Here is a 22,692-nt window from a genome sequence, read left to right as displayed (position 1 = left end):
AGAAATTTCCAAAGCAGTCAGTTGACGGGGGACTCTGGTGGAGGCAGAAGGCCCGTCATTCAGGGAGGCCACGCTCTGATCTGACTCTGGTTTTATGGCTGTCATAAAGCCGATGGCCCACAACTGGTCCTTCTGGGACAGACTGCTTCTCTGCTAGAAGTCATTCAGTGTGATCAGCAGTATTTTTAATTATTAAAATAAAATTGGAAAGGAGAAATGAAATAAAAAGGAGACACCGTGCTGACCCTGAATATCTGATATTCACAATTTATGCCAGGAGCCAGATGCTCCCTGCTACATAGGAAAGGGGTGTTCTCTGTTTAGAAACATTATTTTTGGTCCCATTTCTTGATCATGTCTAACCACGAGAACATTGTACAGTTACAAAACTGCCAAATGAACCAATGAAGAACCAAGCTCAGACAAAGGGAGCACGATGACTAATAACACGTTAGCTAGCTACGCACCATCTTACGTGTCTACACCCTCTTTTCAGTGAGTTGAGAGGGGTGCCCAGCACCAGGCTGTCCAGAGAGGTTCTACTACTTCTCATTCTATACTAATTGTTATTTTGAACCCAGCTCAGCATTTTCACAGAAGGAGCAGAGTCAGTAGCTCTGCCCGTCTGTCTTCTCGATCAAGTTGTGCTGCTCTGGAGATGTCTGGGAAAGCATTTCTTTTCATCTGGGTTCCAAAGAACCCCCAGGGCTCTCCTCAACTGAAAGCATTATTTCTGTGCTAACAAATGCTAACCACCTGAGAAGACTCATTGAACTGTCCGATTGATTAATTAATTAATTTTTCAAGACAGGGTTTCTCTGTGTAACGGCCCTGGCTGTCTGGGAACTCACTCTGTAGACCAGGCTGGCCTCAAACTCACAAAGATCCACCTGCCTCTGCCTTCTGAGTGCTGGGATTAAAGGTGTGCGCCACCACTGCCTAGCTTCATTTGGTTTGTTAATGAAAGAGAAATCACAGGATAGAGCCCAAAGAGCCCTTTCTGACCAACGTTAGCTTGGAAGATGGGGGGTGGGGTAGAGATGGAAACAGAAATGAAGCCAACTTCCTTAACTGCAAACAGGCAGCAATATCACTGTCACGCAACTACAAGAGAAAACAGTACCCAGGGCTACCTTCAGCTGCCTGTAGGTTTGGAGTATGTGCCACTGAGATGAAGGGCTCACGTTACAGCTCCGGATTTATGGGGTCATTGCAGACTCAAGTGATTTTAATGATTTTAGAATATGTCACTGCAAAAGCTCCAACCAAGGCAGCAGAATCTGGGCTAGGCCAGGTTCTAGTCTGCCCAACTCTGAAGGAACTGTGCAGGACAGCAACACAAGTCCGAGCTGGCAACGAGAGAGGTAAAAAGCACCCACAAAGAGTCACTGCTTTTCTCACTATGCTGGCCTACCAAGCCTTGAGAGAAAGCTGTGCTGGGGGTCAACAGCCCTCACCATCCTCATCTTTTCATCAGGTAGGTGGGCTTCATCTGTCGCTCATTTAAACCTTGACAGAGGCATTTCTGTATCAGTCAAATTCCTTGCAGGGTTCTGGTGCTTGAATCATTCTCCTCACATTTTCTACTACATGATACAAACTTCTAATTTATTTGCCTGACAAGCATCTATCGTCATTTAAACACAAGAGACAGTCAAAGGGGCACTCCTGAGGCCACCTGTGCTCTCTGGCCCTAAGTGGTCAAAGCAGCTCTACGAAGTAACAAGAGAAGGACCATGCCAGAGTCTGCTGCTTAGGATACCCAGGCCACAGACCTAAGGGACTAAACCTGAAAGGAAAGTTCTTTACCCGGTCTCTATACTTAAGAGAACGCTCCACTTACTGTAGTTGGCAGACCTAAGAGTTAAAGAAGCTCATGAAAGCCAGTGATTAGTAGAGATGCAATTGTTAAAGGTTTCGCCAAAGGTGCTTTAGAGTCTGCAGAGACGCCTAAGAGGTAGACTTGAATGCAGCCATACACACGAAGGCCGCTGCTGCTGCTGCCGCTGCCGCTGCTTATCCAGAGACACTGCAGACAGCTCGGGTTTACCACAGCTGACAGGCAATGAAAACAGTCTAACATACTGCCTGCTCTCACCCTTAAATCCCTTTTTGGAGATCAAGATAAACACATTCTTCCTTTCCCCAGTGCTCCAGACGTTTGATGGAAGGGGCAGAGCACTGTGAGGGTTCGTGCAAATGAAATCACTGTGTAATACTGAATGAGTGCAGTATTTACTTGTCAGGGTATTTGTCAGCACAGGTATTGAGATTTCCAAGTTTCAAAGATGAAACTTGGTTCAATTTCTAAAATATTGCTTTTATCCTGATATACATATTTTGTTTGGAACCTTTAGAGTTATATGTAAATATTTGCCATCATGTGATAAGACAGAAAATAATAATGGCGCATATTGATCATGGCAAAAAGGAAAATCTGCACCTTTCTTCCTTTTTAACAATCCTTGGAAAATCAGGGCATCTACTATTTTAGGAAGCAGGGAGCACAAAATTCCTCTGACTGTGAGAATCAGGCTACACAAGCAGAGACCTCGCTGCAATCCTCTCGTGGTATTTCCATTCTCCAGACGGTAAATTTACTGAGCAATCATCATCACTGGATGTCATGCATGATTCTAGGTATTAAAGTCACTCTGGGATGCTATTGATAAAGGATTGGAGAGGGCAGAAAGACATGAATAAAAGTAGATGGGAATAAGGGAAAAGTGGAAAATAGGGACAAAAGAGAGGGAGGATGAAATAGAAGAAAGGGGCAGCGAGTGCTGCTAGCATCCTCCTTGACCTGAGGGAACTACATTTTTAAAAGCTGACAAGTAAAAGATCTCCAATTAACAATTCCAAGAGCTGCTGCACATACTACTGTGTAAATGTTTCTCCAGGAATATATCCAAGGGTGAGGGGAATTAAATTTCTTGGGAGCCAGGGACAACACCTCTGTGACCAAGAATATTTGGATGCTACCAAATATATAGCTACAGGGTTATATTTCTTTCTATACTTTGCTGTCCCTGCTGGCACTGGTAAACTGGAGAGCTAGCTGGCAGCTGGTAGATTTGGCTTGGGGGCAGAGAGAGGAAGCTCAGTGACACACACTGGCAGGGAGAGGGGCTGACTGAGCCATAGCTAGAGTCAAGATAATACCCTTGCGAGACTCAAAGACTCTCAATAAGACACAAATTCTGATGTGATCAAGTTTGCTGAAGAGTAATCTTGAGCAAAGAGATTGTTGCTACCAGTGGTGGGAAAAGACTTTGGCTTTGTTTCCAATGTATTTAAAACTAGTGTTTTGCTATGTATGTAGCTCAAGCTGGCCTACAGCTGACCATCTTGTCCTGGCCTCCTAGGGCAGGTGTATGCTTTCAGCCCCTGACAGGGCAGTACTTAGCTAGCCACAAGGACACTGAGATACAGACCAGAAAGAGCACTGCAAGACTTGTGCTTGTTGACTCACCAGCAGGAGGACGATAAGGGTTTGCAGGTGGAGTGGATACGGGCCAGGGACTCATTTTCAACGTAAGGACTAGAGAAGACCCATAGGTGGTTTCCCTGTCATTTGTGAGAGAAAATGCACAGGCTTCTGGATAAAGAGCTGCCTGCCAAAAGAAATCACTCATCCCAGGGATCCATCAGCTAACTACTCATTTAGCTAGAGACATGAAAGTACTGACAATAAATCAGTTCCAAATACGGAAATACTTAGCATTTTAAATAAAATCTGGTTTAGGGCCAGGTGTGGTGACTCATGCCTGTGACCCCAGCACTGGGAACTGGAGGCAGGAGACTCAGGAGTTCACGGTCAGCTTCCACTGTGTGAGACCCCGTCTCAAAAGAGAACCAGGGGGATGGGAAAGTCTGGGTTATTGAGGGATAATTCACATGTAACAGAAGCATCCAATTTATAGTGTAAAATTCACGGGCACTGACAAACACATATAGTTACAACCAGTACCACAATAGAGACACAGGAACACTTCCATCATGAGGCTCCCCTGTGCCCTCTGCCATGCCTGACAGCCACTGAGCTCCTCCCTGCTCTGACTGCTCTGCCTTTTATAAGATGGCATATAAAGAGATCCACAGATTAGGCGGCATTTCGGAGCCTAGCTTCTTCCGGTTATCATAGTAAATGCATCCTATTCATTCATACAGTCCAAGCGTACGCAGTTCCTTTTCACAGCCGAGTGCCACAACTCATTCATCTGTTTGTCAGTGGGTAGACGTCTAGGTTGTTGTCAGTTTGGGGAGAGATTAGGAAGAAAGCTGCTACCAACATTTGGATACGGGATGGTATGGTAAATGTATAGCTAACTGAACTTAATAAAAAAAGAAAGAAAAGAAACAAAAGTAAAAACCACAAATTTTAAGGTAATTATACCATTTCTGCATTTCTTTCAATAAAGGACAGAGTTCTAGGTATCCCAATCTTCACCCAGTATTTGGAATCTGTCAATTAAACATTCAAAAAAATATTTGATTTCTTTTGTAGGGCTGGGGAATGTAGCTCAGTTTTAGAGCACTTACCAGGCGTGCATCTGGCTGAGGGCTTCATTCCCATCACCATAAACAAACAACAAAGAGCTGCATCATTGAGGTGAAAAGATGTAATGCTGTGAAGTTGTGGTTTTAATTTCCCTAATAAGCAATGACAAGCAGAATCGCATGCACTTATTTTCTATTCGTAGACGTCTTTTATGGAGAGTCTACTCAAATTTCTTGCCCATATATTTAACTAATGGGCTGTTTTCTTATTGAGTTCTGAGAATTCTTTATATATTTGATTCTAAATAGACTGGTACTTGAGGCAGATGGTGGAAGCGCACAGTGGCCAGATTATCAGTTTAGTACTTGCTAGAGTTATATTGGACAGCAGCATTGATTTTTTCCTGGTATACCGTGGTATGTGTGGGTAAGAGGACAATCTGTGGGATCTGGGGGTGGAAGCCCATTCCTTACTTGGCAGCAAGTGCCCTTACTTCCTGAGCCACCCCTCTAGCCCTCCTTAAAAATTCTTTACATGATGCCAGGCATGGTGGCACACACGCCTTTAATCCCAGCACTTGGGAGGTAGAGGTAGGCAGATCTCTGTGAATTCGAGGCCAGCCTGGAACAAACAGAGTTCTAGGACAGCCAAGGCTATTACACAGAGAAACCCTGTCTCCAAAAACCAAAAACCAAAACCAAAACAAAAAACAAAAACAAAACAAAACAAAAAAAAAAAAGAATCTCTACATGGGCCATGGGCTAGTATTAAACCAGTAACTCTAGTCATATATTATCAGGGTTGCTCTACTGAACTGTATAAACCTGCTTTATTGATTGAGAACAGATACTTCTTTATCAATGAGATAGAAAATAAAGATACTCAAAAGTTGATTATGTGTTAAAACAGCCTTAGCTCAAGATATTTGTGTCTTACACTATTAGTTAAACTGTAGTATATTCTTTTCCTTAATAACACTGCTTTCTCAAATTTTCAGATATGCATACTATTTTAAAGGACTTAAATCCTAGGCACTGATCTGTTGTTAAAATTAGGAATTGGTCAAGACTCAAGCACAGGAACACGGAGCCCAGGCATGGTAATCTGGAGTTTAATCTAAAAAGCTCAGGCTTGTCTCATGATTCAATACTCCTGTCTGTGCACACGAGCTGATTAGACTGTGGTGATGGCCATTCTGAAGGAGAGGGGACATAGCTAGATTTGGGTCCATGCACAGGGGACATTGCCTAGAGTGATGAACAGCCAGGAGTCAGGTTTCTAAACAGTCTAGAGCCCTGAGTCTTTATCATATTCACACAGCAGTATGTGCACAGCGAGGGCTCAGGTCTATCTTCCTCAGAAAAGACGGGAGTGCTCGCATTTCTAATCTAGCAACATGTGCAGTTCTTGCACTTTTAATTTATGGGTGTTGGGGGGCCCTCTGACTTGGGAACATATTGGCTTGGTCTAATGCTTGGAGATTATTAAACTTGGAGCTGTGCACCACTATCAGGTGTACAGATCTTTTATTTAGAAGATATGGTGCTCTAAATGCACAAAGAGCTCCCTGTCACCTTCGCATTAAAGCCCCTAGTGCCTGGTAAATGGAATTATATAGCTGTCATCTCCTTTCCCCAAAGTTTTAAGAGTACAATGGGCTCATTTTTTCACACTCCATCCCAGCTTCAGAACTAAGAGACCTACTTTGTATTGATTTAAGGTCCCAGAAATAAATAAACCTGCTTCACCGCTGTGATTCACAACAAATTCATGATACACTATTGCATGATATATTTCAAGCTCTGGCTCCAGCTCTCTTTTTCCTCTGGTGAGTGATGGGGGAGGTGGGAGGTAGCAGGGAGCTGCAAAGCTGACAGCCTGATGGTTATTGGAGATGGCTGCGGACTGCAAATCCAAGAGGAGACACTATTGGAGGAGTACAGGGTTTTTAACTGGGAGGCAAGCGTGAGAAGCTAATTTACTTGATTTCCAAGCTGGGGCTGTGGGAGAAGAAAGGTTGAAGAGAGAGGAGAGGGCTGACAGGGTAGTAAGCTTCAAGTGAAGAACCATCTGAAAAAGATCTATGAACATATATAGAAAGAGTGAAGAAAACCCACCGAACAATGGTGTAACGAATGCATGGCTGGAAAGTGAAGGAGCGGAGGACACGGTTCTGCCTAAGGGACCCAGCCCACAGACCTCAGCTTGAGTCAGCTTGAGTTCAGGAGGCATGCTTTCCTAGCAGCAGGAAGTGAAGAGACCCTGCGAGCCAAAGAATATGTGAAGTAGAGACACGCTTCTTCATTTAACACTCAAAAGACACACCGGACTCTTGGAGGTTGAAGTGACAATCCTGGAGACGGGGCAGGGATACATCCGAGCACCACATACATAAGGTGATGTAGAGACTGCGTACTCACACGAAGGCAGCACAGTCTAGCAGGTTAGCTTTTGTTTGTGCACCCTCAAGGCTCTGAATGCCTCAGACTATGACACCTTTACTGATTCTTCCAGACCTTGGACTCAAAAGAGTTTTTAGCAAAGCAGAAGATAAGTGAGCCCCAAAACTTCTGCATGACACTGCAGGAGATGCCGAAGTCTCTGCAGCACAATTTACTTTTAACTGTTATCTCTGTTCTCTATGTCTCTCTCTCTGTCTCTCCCTCTCTCTAGGGTCCCACCATGTAGCCCTGGCTGTCCGGGAGTTCACTACGTACACCCAGCTGGTCTCAAACTGGCTTCTTCTGGGATTAAAGGCATGAACTGCTATGTCCATCAAGATAAAATTTAAATCACGATGCTACTCTCACTAACATGTAAGAATTTTACATAACATTATATGTAATTTCATTATTACATACTGCAATATATAGTATCTTTCTTTTTAAATTTTTTGTTTTTTGAGACATGGTTCCTCTCTGTAGCCTTGGCTGTCTTGGACTTGCTTTGTAGACCAGGCTGGCCTCGAACTCACAGTGATCCACCTGCCTCTGCCTCCGGAGTGCTGGGATTAAAGGCATGGGCCACCACGTCCAGCTTGTAGTATCTTTTTAAAATTCCACTCTCCTAACCTGTTCTCTTTCTGTTCTAGCCTAACATAGTTCCCTACTTCCAGAACAATGCATTTCTTCCTAGTATCAGAATACTAGCGATTAAAAGGAACTTAAGCGCTCTTCTGGTCTTCCATTTGAAGGTAAGCAATATATTATATGTTTCCCATTTTATACAAAGGACTAAAGTTCAAAGTTGCTTGCAAAAGGGGGACTGAGCAAAAAAAATTTTATAAATGTTTTGTGTGTTGGTTAGTTTGTGCCAAATTGACACAAACTACAGTCTCCTGGGAAAAGGTAACTTCAATTGAAGAAGTGCCTCCTTCAAATTGGTCTGTGGGGATGTGCGTGGGTGGCTGGGGGAAGATTTTCTTGATTTATGATTGATGTGTGAGCACCCAGCCAACGGTGGCCAGTGGCACCCCTGGACAGGTGGTACTGCAGTGTTTTAAGAGAGCAGACTGAGCAAGCCATGAGGAACAAGCCAGTCAATAGCTTTCCTTCCATAGTTCTGCCTCTGCTTCTGCTTGAGTTCCTGACTGACCTCCCTCAGTGATGGACTGTGATCAGGACGTGGAAGCCAAATAACCCTTCTCCCCAGGTAACCACTTACCACAGACACAGAAAGCAAGCTGGATTTCTACTATGTAGGCCAGTGTGATCATTCCTGTGTCTATAGTCAACGCCTCAAACCATTCACCTAGAAGCTCTGCATTAGAACTTGTCAGTTCTCCCAAGTCCTTAGTATTGAGGCCACTGGAGACACCTGAGGCTCTCTGAGATGGTCAAAGGCAACTTCTGTAATGGAAATCTGACTGGCGATTCCACTCTGCAGTATCTCCAAGCCAGGACGCAGGACTAGGCTGCTCTAGATCACTAAGGCTTGCTAACAGAATCAGAAATACTTGATACAGTTTTCTATAAACCCGAGGAACATCAAGGGAAAATCAAAACAGCTTTCTGAAGGGGACCAGATTTACCAACATTTTGTCTATGTGAAGAAGATGAGCTTGAAAATTAAGAGGATCTGGCCACTACAATAGCCTCTGAGAATTCATTCACAGCATCAATGCAAAGCTTACTTAGACAACATGTTAAAACAACCTCTTTACAAAGTAAAGAGATCCCATTTGGTACTATGGGAATATAGGAACTTTCTATTGTAAAAATAGGTAGTGAGGGACTTTTAAAAATGCCAATTCATAGACTGATGCTTAAAGTGATTAGAGTTATTGTATAAACAGTCCTTGGGGACTCTTAGAGACAGATGACTGACACATATACTACCCTACCATGACGGAACACGGTGGCTCTCACATTAATGGTGTTCCAAAGTGAGTTAGTGCTCTTTAGGTAACATCTACTGGGAACATCAATATGAGAATGCGCTACTTCAGTGAGGAAAGCCATCTAACTTCTTTTTCCAAAGAATCTTTGCCTCCAGAGAGTCAGATAGTACAAGGAATGTTGTGTTTATATTTATTTTTCAGGGACTGGATATTGGACTGTTATTAGTACACACCTGGAATGTATTTTAGAGAGGACTACAACAGCACTAGTAGTTTCCTATATTAACTCATCAAATCCCACAAAATCCTTGGTATGTTACTATTATAATGGCCTCTCATTATAATACGGGTACAGGTGGGAGTATGGGGTGTTAAGAAATTGCTCAAGGTTATAATTTGTATGTGGTAGCGCTAGAACCTACTTATGGCCTGGCTTTACAGTGTATGTTGTTAACCTCTTTCTGTCAAAGTGACAATGCTGCCCATCCCACAGTGATAGGTAAGGAATATTTCCCTCCCTTCTTGAACCTGCAAACTCTCATACACTCTGTATGACAGCATCATGAGTGAGCATGGAAACTGTACAGAACAGGTCTCTGGTTCCACAAACAAGTCTCCTTCGAATGAACGCTAGTACTATGTTCAGGAGTCAGATGTGACAACACACATTTCATGTTGCACAGCTACATGTGCATGGTAATGAAGGTAAACTTGAGAGGGACATGACTTTTTTGGACTAAGTCTCAAAAGCAAGATTAAGGCTAAAGAGATGGCTCAGCGATACTGTTCGTCCAGAGGGCTTGAGTTCAATTCCCAGGGTCCACATCAGGCAGCTTTAGGAGAACCTGATGCCTCTGGCTGCCACAAGTATCTGCACACACAAGTACACTCCTGCCACAAACATACACATAATTAAAAAATAAAAATGAATCCTAAAAAAAAGTAGCAAGAGTAGCAGAATTAGGCCCTGGAGGACTTAGAGCTTTCAGCCACATGTATTATATGAGTACTTTTTTCTTGGTAGATTCAGTGCAAAGAGTGGCCTAACTTTAATAAAAGGAAAGAGATTATGGGATTTCTTTCTTTTTCTTTCTTTCTTTCTTTCTTTCTTTCTTTCTTTCTTTCTTTCTTTCTTTCTTTCTTTCCCCTAAAAGAGAAGTACAATCTCTTTATAAAAAAAAAATTACCACAAGGAAGCCACATAGAACCTTTGGAGTAATCCATTCCCTGCTTCCCTCCCCCGCCCGGCCCCTGCCCCCATCACAGCCATTAGTAGAAGCCTTACCTCCACAGGCAACTGCTGTCCAGAGCATACCTATAAACTACAAATTCCGATCGCTGTCTAAAGATCGGGCGTTCATCAAGTCTGGGGCTGAGAGATAGCAGGCTGTGGTCTATATCAGTGTTCCCTTACCACAGAGGTCCCCCTAGCCCAGCTGCCACTGGACACTACGTTAAACATGAGAAAGAGAAACTGAGAGGTGCTCGGAGATGGGAAATATTTTTGTTACTGCAAATGTCCAAAAGGTACCCTAACTCAGTTTATAGCTGCAAACCATCACAGCTCCCTCAGGGTCTATCTTGCCAACACTTCAAGTACACAATTGCTACCTCTGCCACACCAGCACGAGTCCCTTCACACCAGGTAATCAGTCTTACCCACCACGTTGACCCTACCACCCCGAGGACTTAGCCACCTGCAGCCTAGCGTTCCTGAAGCTATGCCTACTGTAACCTTGAGAGACATGAAAAAGCAAATCCCTGTGAACATCTCTTTATGTCACCACTCTCAACACTCTCTTGTGGCCACTAAGCAGAGCCCTGAGCCCTTCTGTGACGAAACCTAAGTTCTTTTTCTAACTACTCCAGTCTGTCTGGACCTGACTCCACTAGTCTGACTCTCAAACACGACCTGGAAAGAGACTCTTGATTTTGAGTTTCAGATGTCATGTGGGCTACCTCTGATCACCAGCTCACTGGCTTCAAGTGTCAAATCTGTATCACAACAGTCAAATCAAGAGACCATCACTCTCCTCAACTTGGCAATATTCTAATACTTTACAATTAACTGCAGGCAGCAAAACAAGGCATGCGTGGAAGGAACACAAATACTCTGATCACAAGAGGAAAAGGATAAAAATACTAATGTGAAAAATATCTTTTGGTTTCAAAACAAAACATACAGTGCTGGAGAATAAAATGTACAGAAAACTGGCCAAAATTGGAAGGAGGAGGACAAGGAGGATGAAGAGGAAACAATGGCAATACTTTTATTTACTATGCAGGTTACTATAGAAGGGAGAGACGGAAGAAGACGAAATCTCTTAAGTAAGATGCTTTGGAAGGAAAAGGCAGGAAGGTGTATACTGAAAACAATCCACCAACAAACACTGTGTGTGCAGAGGTGGAATGCAGCCAGGAAAGCCCGACACACACGTGCAGTGTTGTAAGTTGGAAACTGTTTGTTCCAAAGCTTATCTTTTAAAGGAACAAACAGTTTATTTTACGTGTTGCTGCATTACATACGTCAGATATGTGGCATGTCAACTCTTCCTCTCCCAATATCCCATGGTAAGTTAAATCAGTGATGGGGTGGCACAGGAGGGGGCGAGAAGGCTTGGTAAAAAATCCGGGAGAAAAGTTTTTAAAAAATCTCTGCCTCAGCAAAAGTTTTCATTAAAATTTTAGACAAATGATCCCTGTGTCCTTCTCTCCTGCTGCCTGGGGCTCCATGCTATTTCTATGCAAATAACAACCTCGTGGTTTATATCTTATTATTTCCACCGGAGCTGCAGCGACATGACCTGAGACGTGTAAGAGGTGGGATGGGGAGGGGGGGGAGAGTGGAAAGGAGAGAGAGACAGAGAAAGGCAGAAAGGGAGAGAGAGATGGAGTATGTGTTCACTCAAGTGTGAAAAAATATTGTCAGTAGTGAGCGTCAAGAACAAAAAAAAATTGCAGGGATAACGTGTTTATTTCAGTTCCCTACCCCCACCCACCCCCACCCCTTGCAAACAGGCACCTTTTAAAATTCATTGGGCATCAGGCGATCATGCACAATCCATCTGCTTTCACTTTATCATTTGCATTTCATGCCTCCTGGCTTTTGATGTGCTGATACTTTGATGCAGTCAGGAGACTCGCATTATCATTATTTCAATTTTCAAAGGGGTCAACGGGATCAGCACTTGCACACACAAAATCTTTTTTCTCCTATAACCTCTGTGCACCCCTTTCTTACTCTTCACCCCAATGTTTAACATAAAGGATAAAGACTCCAAAAGGTGAGTGTCAGATGTTTACAGTCTAAAACTATATATAAGCCTGTATATACCGCCTACATTTCCACTCTATACATACAGTGAATGAGCAAAATGGTCAGGGCTTAAAATGAAGCTGCATAGTACTTCAAACACACAAAGACTTTCTCTCACATGGATACTCAGGGAGGAATCTACAAGCAAGACATAGAAACAAAGAGAGATCAGCTCACATAGAAAGATGTACACTAGGCACAGCCCTGGAGTGAGATAGAAAGAAGTGTGCAGAGAGCGGGTGAACAGAGACCAGGAAGAGTAAGCGTGTATGTAAGATGACAGCATTCAGGAGGGAGCCAGAGGCAGCAATCTGAGCTGGAGCTCTCTGATAGCTTTCCTTTTTAATCCTGATAAGCGAAGGGGCTGAGAGGACATTCTTAATGAATTTGCATGAAATTGGGTGTCTTCCAGTAACAAGACTTTGTACTTAGGCGGCGCAGACATGAAGACAGTAAAGCAGGTGGAGCAGGATTAGGTAACCTCGACAAACAACACCCCCCTCCTTGTTCCTTCTGGGAACAAGCATTGTTGAGCTACAACAGAGCCTCCCCTCGGTAACCGGGCTTTTCTCTACCAAGCAGCACTGTAGGCTAGGGAAGAGCTGAATACTGAATTTGATCAGAATAGATTTTTAAAAGGAAACCTCTACTGTTTTCTTCTGGGCATAAATGAAATTCAACTAACAAGATGCTGGCAAACTCTTCAAAAAAGAAGACCTTTGCTGTTCAGCAATCTTGTGTGTAACATACCAGCGGCAGAGGTGGGGGTGGGGAGCACTATTGTAAACATACACACTTCAGAAACATACTCTGTCCACATATGAAAACATCACGGAAATACAGGGGTATTTATCACTTTAAATTTCTATCCTCATAGAAAACAGTGTCTGAAACTCTTAATGTTAATCAGAATCTTATTCTTAGAAAATATCCAAAGGAGTAACTTAAAAACATTAAGACTCTCAGCAATTTCTCTCATTGAAAAATCTTCAGTGCTGGCAGTTCTTCACTTTCATTTCCAGGCTGGTCTAGTCTACCTTGCCTTAGAGAGAAAAGCAAATCCAAAGGATACAGTGCATAGGAAGACAGGGAACAAGCTCCACATCAAACAATGCCTGTGATTTCTGATATCCCCTCAAGCTAATTAGACAATGAAATTATTAACTTTTTCTACATGGGATGATAGGATTGGTCAGCCAGTCCCTATTCTTTCATTTAAAAAGCAAACCCTAAAAAGAAATTTAGAAGTACTTCCACGATACAAGTGTTCATTTTCAAAGGTATAGAGATTTCCCAAAACAGCAAAATTATACATCCTCAGCACCTCGACCAGTATTTAATCCACACTGCAAAACCAAGTGTCATAAACACAGCATCCAGCGTAACTTGGCGTGTGTATCACTCTACATGCTCAGTCACCAAGCCATGTAAGGGAGATCCAGGAGAGCCCACACTTTGTGCCAAGTACCCAGGTGCTTTTCTTTAACTTCACAAAATCAAGGTGCAAATGAATACTTCCCTTTGACAGACAACAAAGCCGAAGAGCTAAAGGGTTATGTAACTTGTACAGTGGAAGCCAACTAATCTCAAACTATCCCATTAGACACATCTACTCAGGAGAGAACACAAAGGGCTGATGCCTAAAGGGGGCAGTGTGTCCGAGGGAGGGAGGGCTGCATTGCCGTGGTTAACCTCACACTTATGAGCAGTAATCTCACCCCACACACACTTTTAGAACCTTAGATGGATTATCTTTGTCTGAAAGAGAAGATACACGTCTGTGTCATTCCTCCCCCCAACAATCCATCCACATAACCCCAGGCATTTTACCACTCATTATTTACCGAACGCTTCCACTATACAGGTATTCGTTTTCAGAAGTGTATTTAGAAATTTCTCACAACACTGAAATTGTATATCCTCAGCCCTTTGACCAGTATTAAATATACATTGTAGAGTAAAAACAGAACCCGACAGCTCCCTACATGAGACCAGATCTCCACACATGTGACAGGCTGGGACAAAACACAAGCATTCAGTTCGTAGTCTTTCTAGAAAGAGACTAGAGTATGACCTCTTTGGAACAGAGGTTCATATAATTTGTTCACTAATATACATATATTTTATATATAAATACACATACACGCAAGACTTAAAATCATGCCTGGTATACACACAGTAGTTACTTAAAATATTTGTTGAATGAAATGAATGAATGAATAAATAAAATGGTAAGCAAGTCAATGGCAAACACACTGAGGAGGAGACACACTGAGGAAGGCATGGGCTGAAGGCTGCCCTCTAGGCAAGACCTTGAATATTTAAAAAATCACACTTTTTAATCATTAAACAATCTCATATATTTGTTCCCAACCCTGGCAACTTACTTTGTTGAGGGCACCAGCTCCTGTCAGAATTAAGTGAGAATTCTCAACCTGGATGGTTCTTTGTCCCAGCCGGACAAGGTAAGCCCCAATACCAATGGCTCGGCATGTAACCTTAAAAAAAGAATAAATTCTGAATGTAACATATTTATGTCCTCTCCCAAGCTGTAAAAGTGAAGGCACAAATGAAATTTATAAAATTAACATGAGCAGAAATAAGTATTACTGTTTATGAAGTTTAATAACAATAGAACCCCTCCCCAATTTCCAGGTCAAATAAGGGACAAAATTCATTGAATAATTTGAGTATTAGACACTCTAGAACTCATGGTCCTATTTATTTGCCCATCTCATAGATGGCTGCCATCCTTACAAGTAGCTAAAGTACTAAGAAGAAATTCAAGCTGTTAAAAACTTTATTTGGCTAGGAGCACACCTTTAATCCCAGCACTCAGGAGGCAGAGGCAGGCAGATCTCTGTGAGTTCAAGACCAGCTTAGTCTACAAAGTGAGGCCAGGACAGCCTAGGCTACATAGAGAAACCATGTCTTGAAAAACCAAACCAACCAAGCAAACAAAAACCCTTGTATTTGGAGAAATAAGAAGTGAAATTAAATGCTGAAATAAGTCTACTTTTAGGAAATTCAGCAATTTATATCATCTTGTCTTGTTATTTTTATATATGATTATGATAAACTTGTAGATATATCATTTTCAGGAAATAATATCACTTAGGGCTAAAGAGGAATGAGGAAGGGTAGAAATACACCCAGCTACACACCCAACATTTCAATAAATCTCATACCTTGTGAGGAATGGAGGGGGTAGCTCTGTCAGAGAGCACTTGCCTAGACAGTGAGAGGCCCTGGGTGCAATCCTCAGCACTGAAAGGAAATTTCATTCTAGAAATATTTACCAGGCTGATGGTGATGATCTCATCATAAGCCAGTGAGGATTCTCCGGCAATCATTCCAGAACCCCGAAGGTTCTCTGCTCCAAGCCCCTCTTCTTTCCCAATAATATCTGTTATCTTGTACCTATCAAATACAGCCATGCCAAATCACAAAGGTTACACACAGTAACAGTAACTCATAAACAGAACAACCACCATTAGAAGACTATTTCGCAATGCTTTAATTCGGTTCATGTTCTTCGTTCCCAAGCGTCTCCATCTTAGCTTGGATCCTACGTTATTTGGGAGTGATATTCTGTAACAGAAACAACAAAACCTACAATTCAGCAGCTAGATTAAAGCTTTGCTGATACAAACACTGGTATGGCCCTGAGGATACTAATAACGTCCGTAAATTCAGGATCTACCTCTAAGATACGGAAGACATGAGGGTTAAAGCAACAAGATAGCATGGCGCAACCCAGATCTTAAAGGCCCACATTTATAAAAAGCAGGACCAACATATATCTATAAAGTAAGTTATAACCAGTAAATAATCTTAGACAGTTTCATATAAGAATAAAAAAGCACAAATAGAAAGGAAATGGAAATTCTCATCCCTTTCCTTTTCAAAGATTAAAGAGGAAAGTTAAAGCCATGCACCCCCCACTTTTATATTGGTAAGGGTCCTTGGCTATGGCTTTCTGAAGGGACTGGTGTGATGTATGCAGAAGTGAAACGCTGACCAAGTTACCCGGAAAGCATCCTGTGGGTCCTAGTGGGAGTCATTCATCTGTCTTCCCAGCAGGAGATTAGGAGAGACAACTGACAATGTGAAACAGGAGATGGGAACAGAGCTAATAAAAGGAAGGATCCGCAGCACCGCACACGCACATGCCTGAATGTACACGCACACACATATATGGAAGCAGAGATGGACATATATGACTTACTATTCCTAGCACAGGGCAGGAATTGTGTTTAACTTTCATGAGCTGAAATAATATAAATAAGCACTCCATAACAGCTCTTAAAACTACCCCACCCTTGTATTTTTCTGCTCCTTTCTGTCCAACCCTTGATCAACTCCATTTCTTTGTCTTAGTTGTGGTAAGTGACTGTATCTCTGCTTCTCAGATTGCTCTAGCTTTCTATTTTCAGCCTCTCCCAATATCAATTCATTTCCAATTCTTTTTCCCTATATACCTGGACTTCAGATTCTAGAGTTACATTACAAATGAGCTAATCTTCCTTTAGAAAGAGACATGAAGAAGCTGGCAAAACTCCACTATACCCACACCATGTTTCAAGGCATCCCAAGGTACCACAGTGAACCCCTAGGGACATTGCAGTATATTTTTAGAAAAACACTATGACATGTGGTATCTGACAGACCCCATGTAAACGATTAGCTTTAGGAAGTTCACAGCTTAACAGAACACAGAATGTTGCCAAAAGAAATGTAGCACTATCTTTATAAAGCCAGGGTTTTGCAGTGTCTGTGGAACAAATGTACGCTTGGAACCAAGGAAGAACAAGAAATGACGGTGGCTATATACTACGTGACTCCAAGGTCTGAAGAGTCTGCAGACAGTTATCACACCCTTGCTGAGTTACTGTAGTTATTTAAGAATTAGCTGGGCACTAGTCTCAGAGGTTGGAGGTAAAGGGATGAGGGCCAAGAGCTCAACACCATCCCTAGCTGCACAGTAACCTCAAGGCTAGCCTGCGGACATGAGACTCCCTATGACCTTACCCAGAAAAACAATAATGAAGTGCTTTTTCCAATTCACATGCATTACTTTATTCAAGTAATCATTTAGGGTGCTATTTGTATTCAACTACTTAAATTAAAAAAAAATCCCATTAGCTTAGGAGTACTGTGAAAAAAATATTACTGACATATTAAAGGTGCCACGAGCTGGGTGCTGGTGCACACCTTTAATCCCAGCACTTGGGAGGCAGAGGAAGGTGGATCTGAGTTTGAGGTCAGCCTAGTCTACAGAGTGAATTTCACAACAGCCAGGGATACACAAAGATATCCTGTCTTGAAAACCTACCACCACCATCACCAACAACAAAAGGTGCCATTAACTATGGAAGTCTGAGACCCCATGGCATAACTTTTATGAAGAAAACTATAAAACATCAAAAAAATTATACTTCAATAAATAGAAAACCATGTCCTGTTTCTTTTTAGGGAAATTAAATAGAAGGATGTCAGAGCCTTATAAATTAATATATAAAACCAATACAATCAAAATTAAAGTCATTATAGAACTTTTTGATAATGATCAAAACATGTGCAAGGCAATGGGCTTATTCTCCAGCACCACAAACCAAAAAACTAACAAAAAACACCAAACGAGTTAATTACAACTTGGGGGAGAAAAAAAAAAAATAACATGAAAAGTATGTCCCTGAGCAATAGTTAGAACAGTGTGGCAATGGCTAAGAATTAAGAATCAGTCAATAGATAGTACCAGAGCACCCATATTCTAGAAAATATGCAGAAGAGGACTACCAAATGTTCAGCCTCACAGGTAATCAAAAATGCAAGATAAAATAACAGTTGCTATTTTGTTTTTTGAGATAAGGTTTCTCTGTGTAGTCCTGGCTGTCCTGGAACTCTCTCTGTAGACCAGGCTGGCCTCGAAATCACAGAGACCCACTTGCTTCTGCCTCTGAGTGCTGGGATTAAAAGTGTGCACCACAACCCCTTGGCTAACAGTTGCTATTTTAAAGATAATACACATTATTACTAGATATATATTTACTGTTTTAAACAGCAACCAGTGATACAGTCACAACAGAAGAATCAGTGGTATCACACTTGCTAACTGGAGATGCAGATCATGGAAAGGCAATTTGAAAAAAAAATTTAAAAGCTTTAATATGGACTTTCTGATATGTAATCATCTAGAAATCAACCCAAAGGTTATCAGATACCTCGTGCTTCGACACTCCCTCTAAGCCCTCAAGAATGAAATCATTTCCGCAATTCATGTGCTGCATTATTTTATCTTACTGACGAAGCTGTTAAGAGAGAAACACTTGAAGCTGCTGCATTTAACTACTTAAGCAGAAACATTAGTGTATATTTTAACTTATGGATATGGGGGGGGGGACTGGCGTATTAAGGGTGCCAGGAACAAAGAAAGCTTGAGAGCTTAATAAGGGACAGTCCTAAAAGTGTCTGTAAAGGAATATTCCACTTAGAGGTGTACCAGTGAAAAGCTGGAAATAGCCTGTATGTTCAAAGATAGTATATTCATTAAGATGAAATATCACGCAACTATTAAACTTCATGTTTATTTTTGAAGGAAGATTAGCTTTATATGTAATGTAACTCTAATCTGAATATAAGAAATTGTCCTAAAATAAATTGTAGTTCAAAGGATAAGTTTAAAAGAAACTCTTATCTACTATAATCCCAATTACATTTGTAAAAAATAATGAATATAGACAAGACAGTAAGAATAACATAAATTAATAATTGTGGCTTCAGGGTAGGCCTGTGGCTAGTGTTGTACTTTTTCTTCAGAATTATTTACATATTTCATTGTTTCTCAAATGAGTAAATAATATAAACACTACCTAAAAGCCCCCATCAATACCAGGGCATTTCAGCTAGATGTCTGGATTATGCAACAGAGCTTTTCAAGGCTGTATGAGCACAAAGTAAGGTTAAATTCTCTTTCCTTATTCATCTGACATATAAATACCCACCTGGATTCTCCTTCATCCTCCACATGCTCACAGTGGACAGAATTTAGAGCACTGACTCTCTTATAATCCTGGGGTGTCAGATATAAATACTTGTATCCCTGCAAAGCACAAATAGTTTTAACTCATTATCTGCCATTATAACACACCCAAGACAAAGTCAAACATAGGTAATGAAGATTGCTCCAAAGCTAGCTTTAAACTGATAAGTTATTTGAGTTACTGTCTAACAAAATATTAGCATAGGCAGTTTGAAAGATGGACATATCTATATCTTAGTCACTGATTGTCTGACCCTGAAACAATATATCTGATAGTTTCTAGGTATGTTCCATTCATTTCATTTTCAATAGGGCTAAAGGGCCATTTAGTGACACTAACATTAAATATATCAACATGGGATTCAGGAATTATATGAATTATTGTTCTTTACTCAAATCCATATAATCAAAATAAAGGGGATAAAGTATAAATAAGAGGATCACAAATCTGAGAATTAATATTGAAATCTGAGGGTAAGCAGTAAAAAGTGTGAGTATAGAATTTATACTTTGGGTTTTTTCAATAAATAAGTTCTATTTCTATTAAAAAGCTGCATTAATACTTAATGATTTATTTGCATGCATACACATAAAAACTTACAGTTAAGGCAGAGTACAATGTTATACATGTTTAACATGCTGTATGTATTTACAAATTAGCAGGTTTTTGTACACTGAGATGTGGTGCAACCATCATGACTAATTCTAAGTACTTCCATTACCCAAAAAAGAAACACAAACTTGAGAGTAGTTATTATGGATTTGTAAAAAAATTATTAGGTATATAGTGTTCTGCCTGCATGTACACCTGCAGGCCAGAAGAGGGCACCAGGTTTCATCATGGATGGTTTGTGAGCCACCATGTGGTTGCTGGGAATTGAACTCAGGACCTCTGGAATAGCAGTCAGCGCTCTTAACCTCTGAGCCATCTCTCCAGTCTATTACGGATTTTCATATACTTTACCGATGCATTTTAATGAACTACAATTTAAATTAACTAAAATTCATCAACATGGATTTTGTTATAAACGTTGTCTTTTGAGCATTGTCTTGTTATGTTTCCCAGGCTGGCCTTAGCATTCAGAAGAGCTGGGATCACAGGCTTCAGCAGCCGTCCCTCACTTTCATCACTATAATCTGATGAGTTCTGATAAATGTGTATACTTGTGCAAGCACCACCACAATCAGAACAAGGAACATCTTTATTATACCTTGAAATAATCTTTTATATAAAGACTTGAGAGGCAGAAACCGAGAGAGAGGAGGCACAAAGGTAGATAGAAAGCCAAGTGAAGTATTTAAAAGATAAAGCAGAGACCGATGGTATCAAATGCTGCTGAATCATCAAATAGCTACTGAGAGAAGGACTGAGAAGTCAAGGTTGAATTTGCACCAACCTCGGGTGACCCTGACAAAAGTGACTCCCAACTAGAACGGCTCAGGCGCAAGCTTCACAGACGGGGCTCGAGACGGTGGGCAGAGAGCCTGGGGACAGCTAGGGCAGACAGCTCTTTGAAGAAGTTTAGCTCTAATGAGGATGGATAGGCATGAGTTACCTGAGGGATATGTGTCTGTATGTCAGGGTGTAGTTCCAGGAGAGAGGGGGAAAGGAGATGAGCCCAGCAAAGGAGGAGTGTTGATCTTTAAATTGGTCAGAAGGGAGAAGAGCACGGTATGAACGGAGGGTTGGTTTTGGGAAGGGCACACAGGAGTGAGGTGAGGGGAGTGGGGCACAAGCTGGCGCTGTTTGCTTGGTTCTCTTGTCTCACAGTACTAGGCATGAACTCATAGAGGAAGCAAGTCTTCTGTTTCTGTTCTGGAGCATCTTGGGAAGCACATATTGATACTGAGTAGGAATGAAGGCAGGGGAAGAGCGTGGTGAGGACCTCAGGGGAGAGGAGATGTGAAACCATCATCCAAGTGTTTGGTAAGCTCAGATCTAGAAAGTAAGGCCAGAGTCCTCCTGTAGTCAGTTTTGCAGGTACACACGTGGAGAAGGTGGAATGAGTTAGCTTTTAAAACGTTTTACTTCTTGCCGGGCATGGTGGCGCATGCCTGTAATCCCAGCACTCGGGAGGCAGAGGCAGGTGGATCGCTCCGAGTTCGAGGCCAGTCTGGTCTACAAAGTGAGTCTAGGACAGCCAAGGCTACACAGAGAAACCCTGTCTTGAAAAAACAAAAACAAACAACCCCCCCAAAAGGTATTACTTTCCTCTCCCTTTCTCTCTTTTTCAAGACAGGGTCTCTCTGTGTAGCCTTGGCTGTCCTGGACTCACTTTGTAGACCAGGCTGGCCTTAAACTCACAGATTCGCCTGCCTTTGCTTCCCTAAAGGTACAGAGTAAACAGAAGGAGAAGAAACAGCAAAAGGTAACAATTATAGTGCTACTAAGATTAAGATGAACCTTGCAACTTAAAATATGTTAATGGCAGCTGAGCCCAGCAGATCTCTGTAAATTCAAGGACAACTGGGTCTACAAAGTACATGCCAGGCCAGCTAAAGCTACATAGAAAGACCTGTCTCAAAAAATAAGTCAGGTGACGGCGGTGAACACCTTTAATCTCAGCACCGAGAAGGCAGAGGCAAGTGTTCACCCAGGAGTTTGAGGCCAGTCTGGTCTACAGAGTGAGTTCCAGGACAGCCAGGGTTACATAGTAAAACCCTGTCTGGAAAACAAAAAGAACAAGACAAAAACAAGAAACAAACAAGAAAGAACAAAACAAAACAATAAAAAACCCCACCAAACAGCTGAATGAAATAAGAGAAATGGAAAAAATAAAGTGGCAGAACCCCAATATTTGTAGGCTTAAAGGATCATTGAACTGAGTACTATAGAGAAACTGAGCACTTAGGCCATATGATGACTTTCTGCCAGTCCAATTCCTGCTCCACTGTAGCTGCTACCAACTTGCCTTGTCAAGTTCAGATGCTCTGAGGACAACAGGATGGAAGAGTATCAAAGAGAGGGGATATTTGAAATTAATATTATAGAGAAACTGAGCAAAGGTAGGACCATTAGAGGAGAGGATCTAAGAGACTGAGTTATGGGAAAGATCACCTAGTAAATACAGCAGTCCCCAAGAATTATCACATGGTTAAGTAGCACTTAGGAAAGCAACAATACACTAGAATAGATGCCAAGTGGGCTGGAGAGGCGGCTCAGGGCTTAGAAGCACTTACTGCTAATTGCTCCTAAAGAGCCCAGGTTCACTGGAGCATGGTGGCGCATGCCTTTAATCCCAGCACTCAGGAGGCAGAGGCAGGCAGATCTCTGTGAGTTCAAGGCCAGCCTGATCTATAAAAGTAAGTCTAGGAGAGCCAGGGCTACACAGAGAAACCCTGTCTCGAAAAAACAAAAAACAAACAAAAGAGCTCACGTTCCATTCTTAGCACCTACATGGCAGCTCATGAGTGGCTGTGACTCCAGTTCCAGAGGCTCCAAAATCCTCTTTTCTTGGCCACAGATTCACGGTTCACACACACACACATACACA

The 22,692-nt window shown here is 41.8% G+C and overlaps 1 protein-coding gene across 8 annotated transcripts in view; it reads right to left on the bottom strand.

The window, feature by feature from the left end:
• The window catches only part of ACACA (acetyl-CoA carboxylase alpha), a 266,488-nt gene that overhangs the window by 39,981 nt on the left and 203,815 nt on the right, over positions 1-22,692 (bottom strand). For all 8 annotated transcript variants that reach the window (XM_084750470.1, XM_084750475.1, XM_084750471.1 and 5 more), the window contains 3 exons: positions 19,161-19,258; positions 15,456-15,576; positions 14,544-14,654 (listed from right to left, as the gene is read on the bottom strand). In XM_084750470.1, coding sequence (XP_084606596.1) covers positions 14,544-14,654; positions 15,456-15,576; positions 19,161-19,258 — 330 coding nt within the window. The remainder of the gene's footprint in view (positions 1-14,543; positions 14,655-15,455; positions 15,577-19,160; positions 19,259-22,692) is intronic.

Source organism: Acomys minous, assembly GCF_964271855.1.
Source record: "Acomys minous genome assembly, chromosome: 12".
Taxonomy (NCBI): Eukaryota; Metazoa; Chordata; class Mammalia; order Rodentia; family Muridae; genus Acomys; species Acomys minous.
This window is presented reverse-complemented; position numbering and strand designations above follow the sequence as displayed.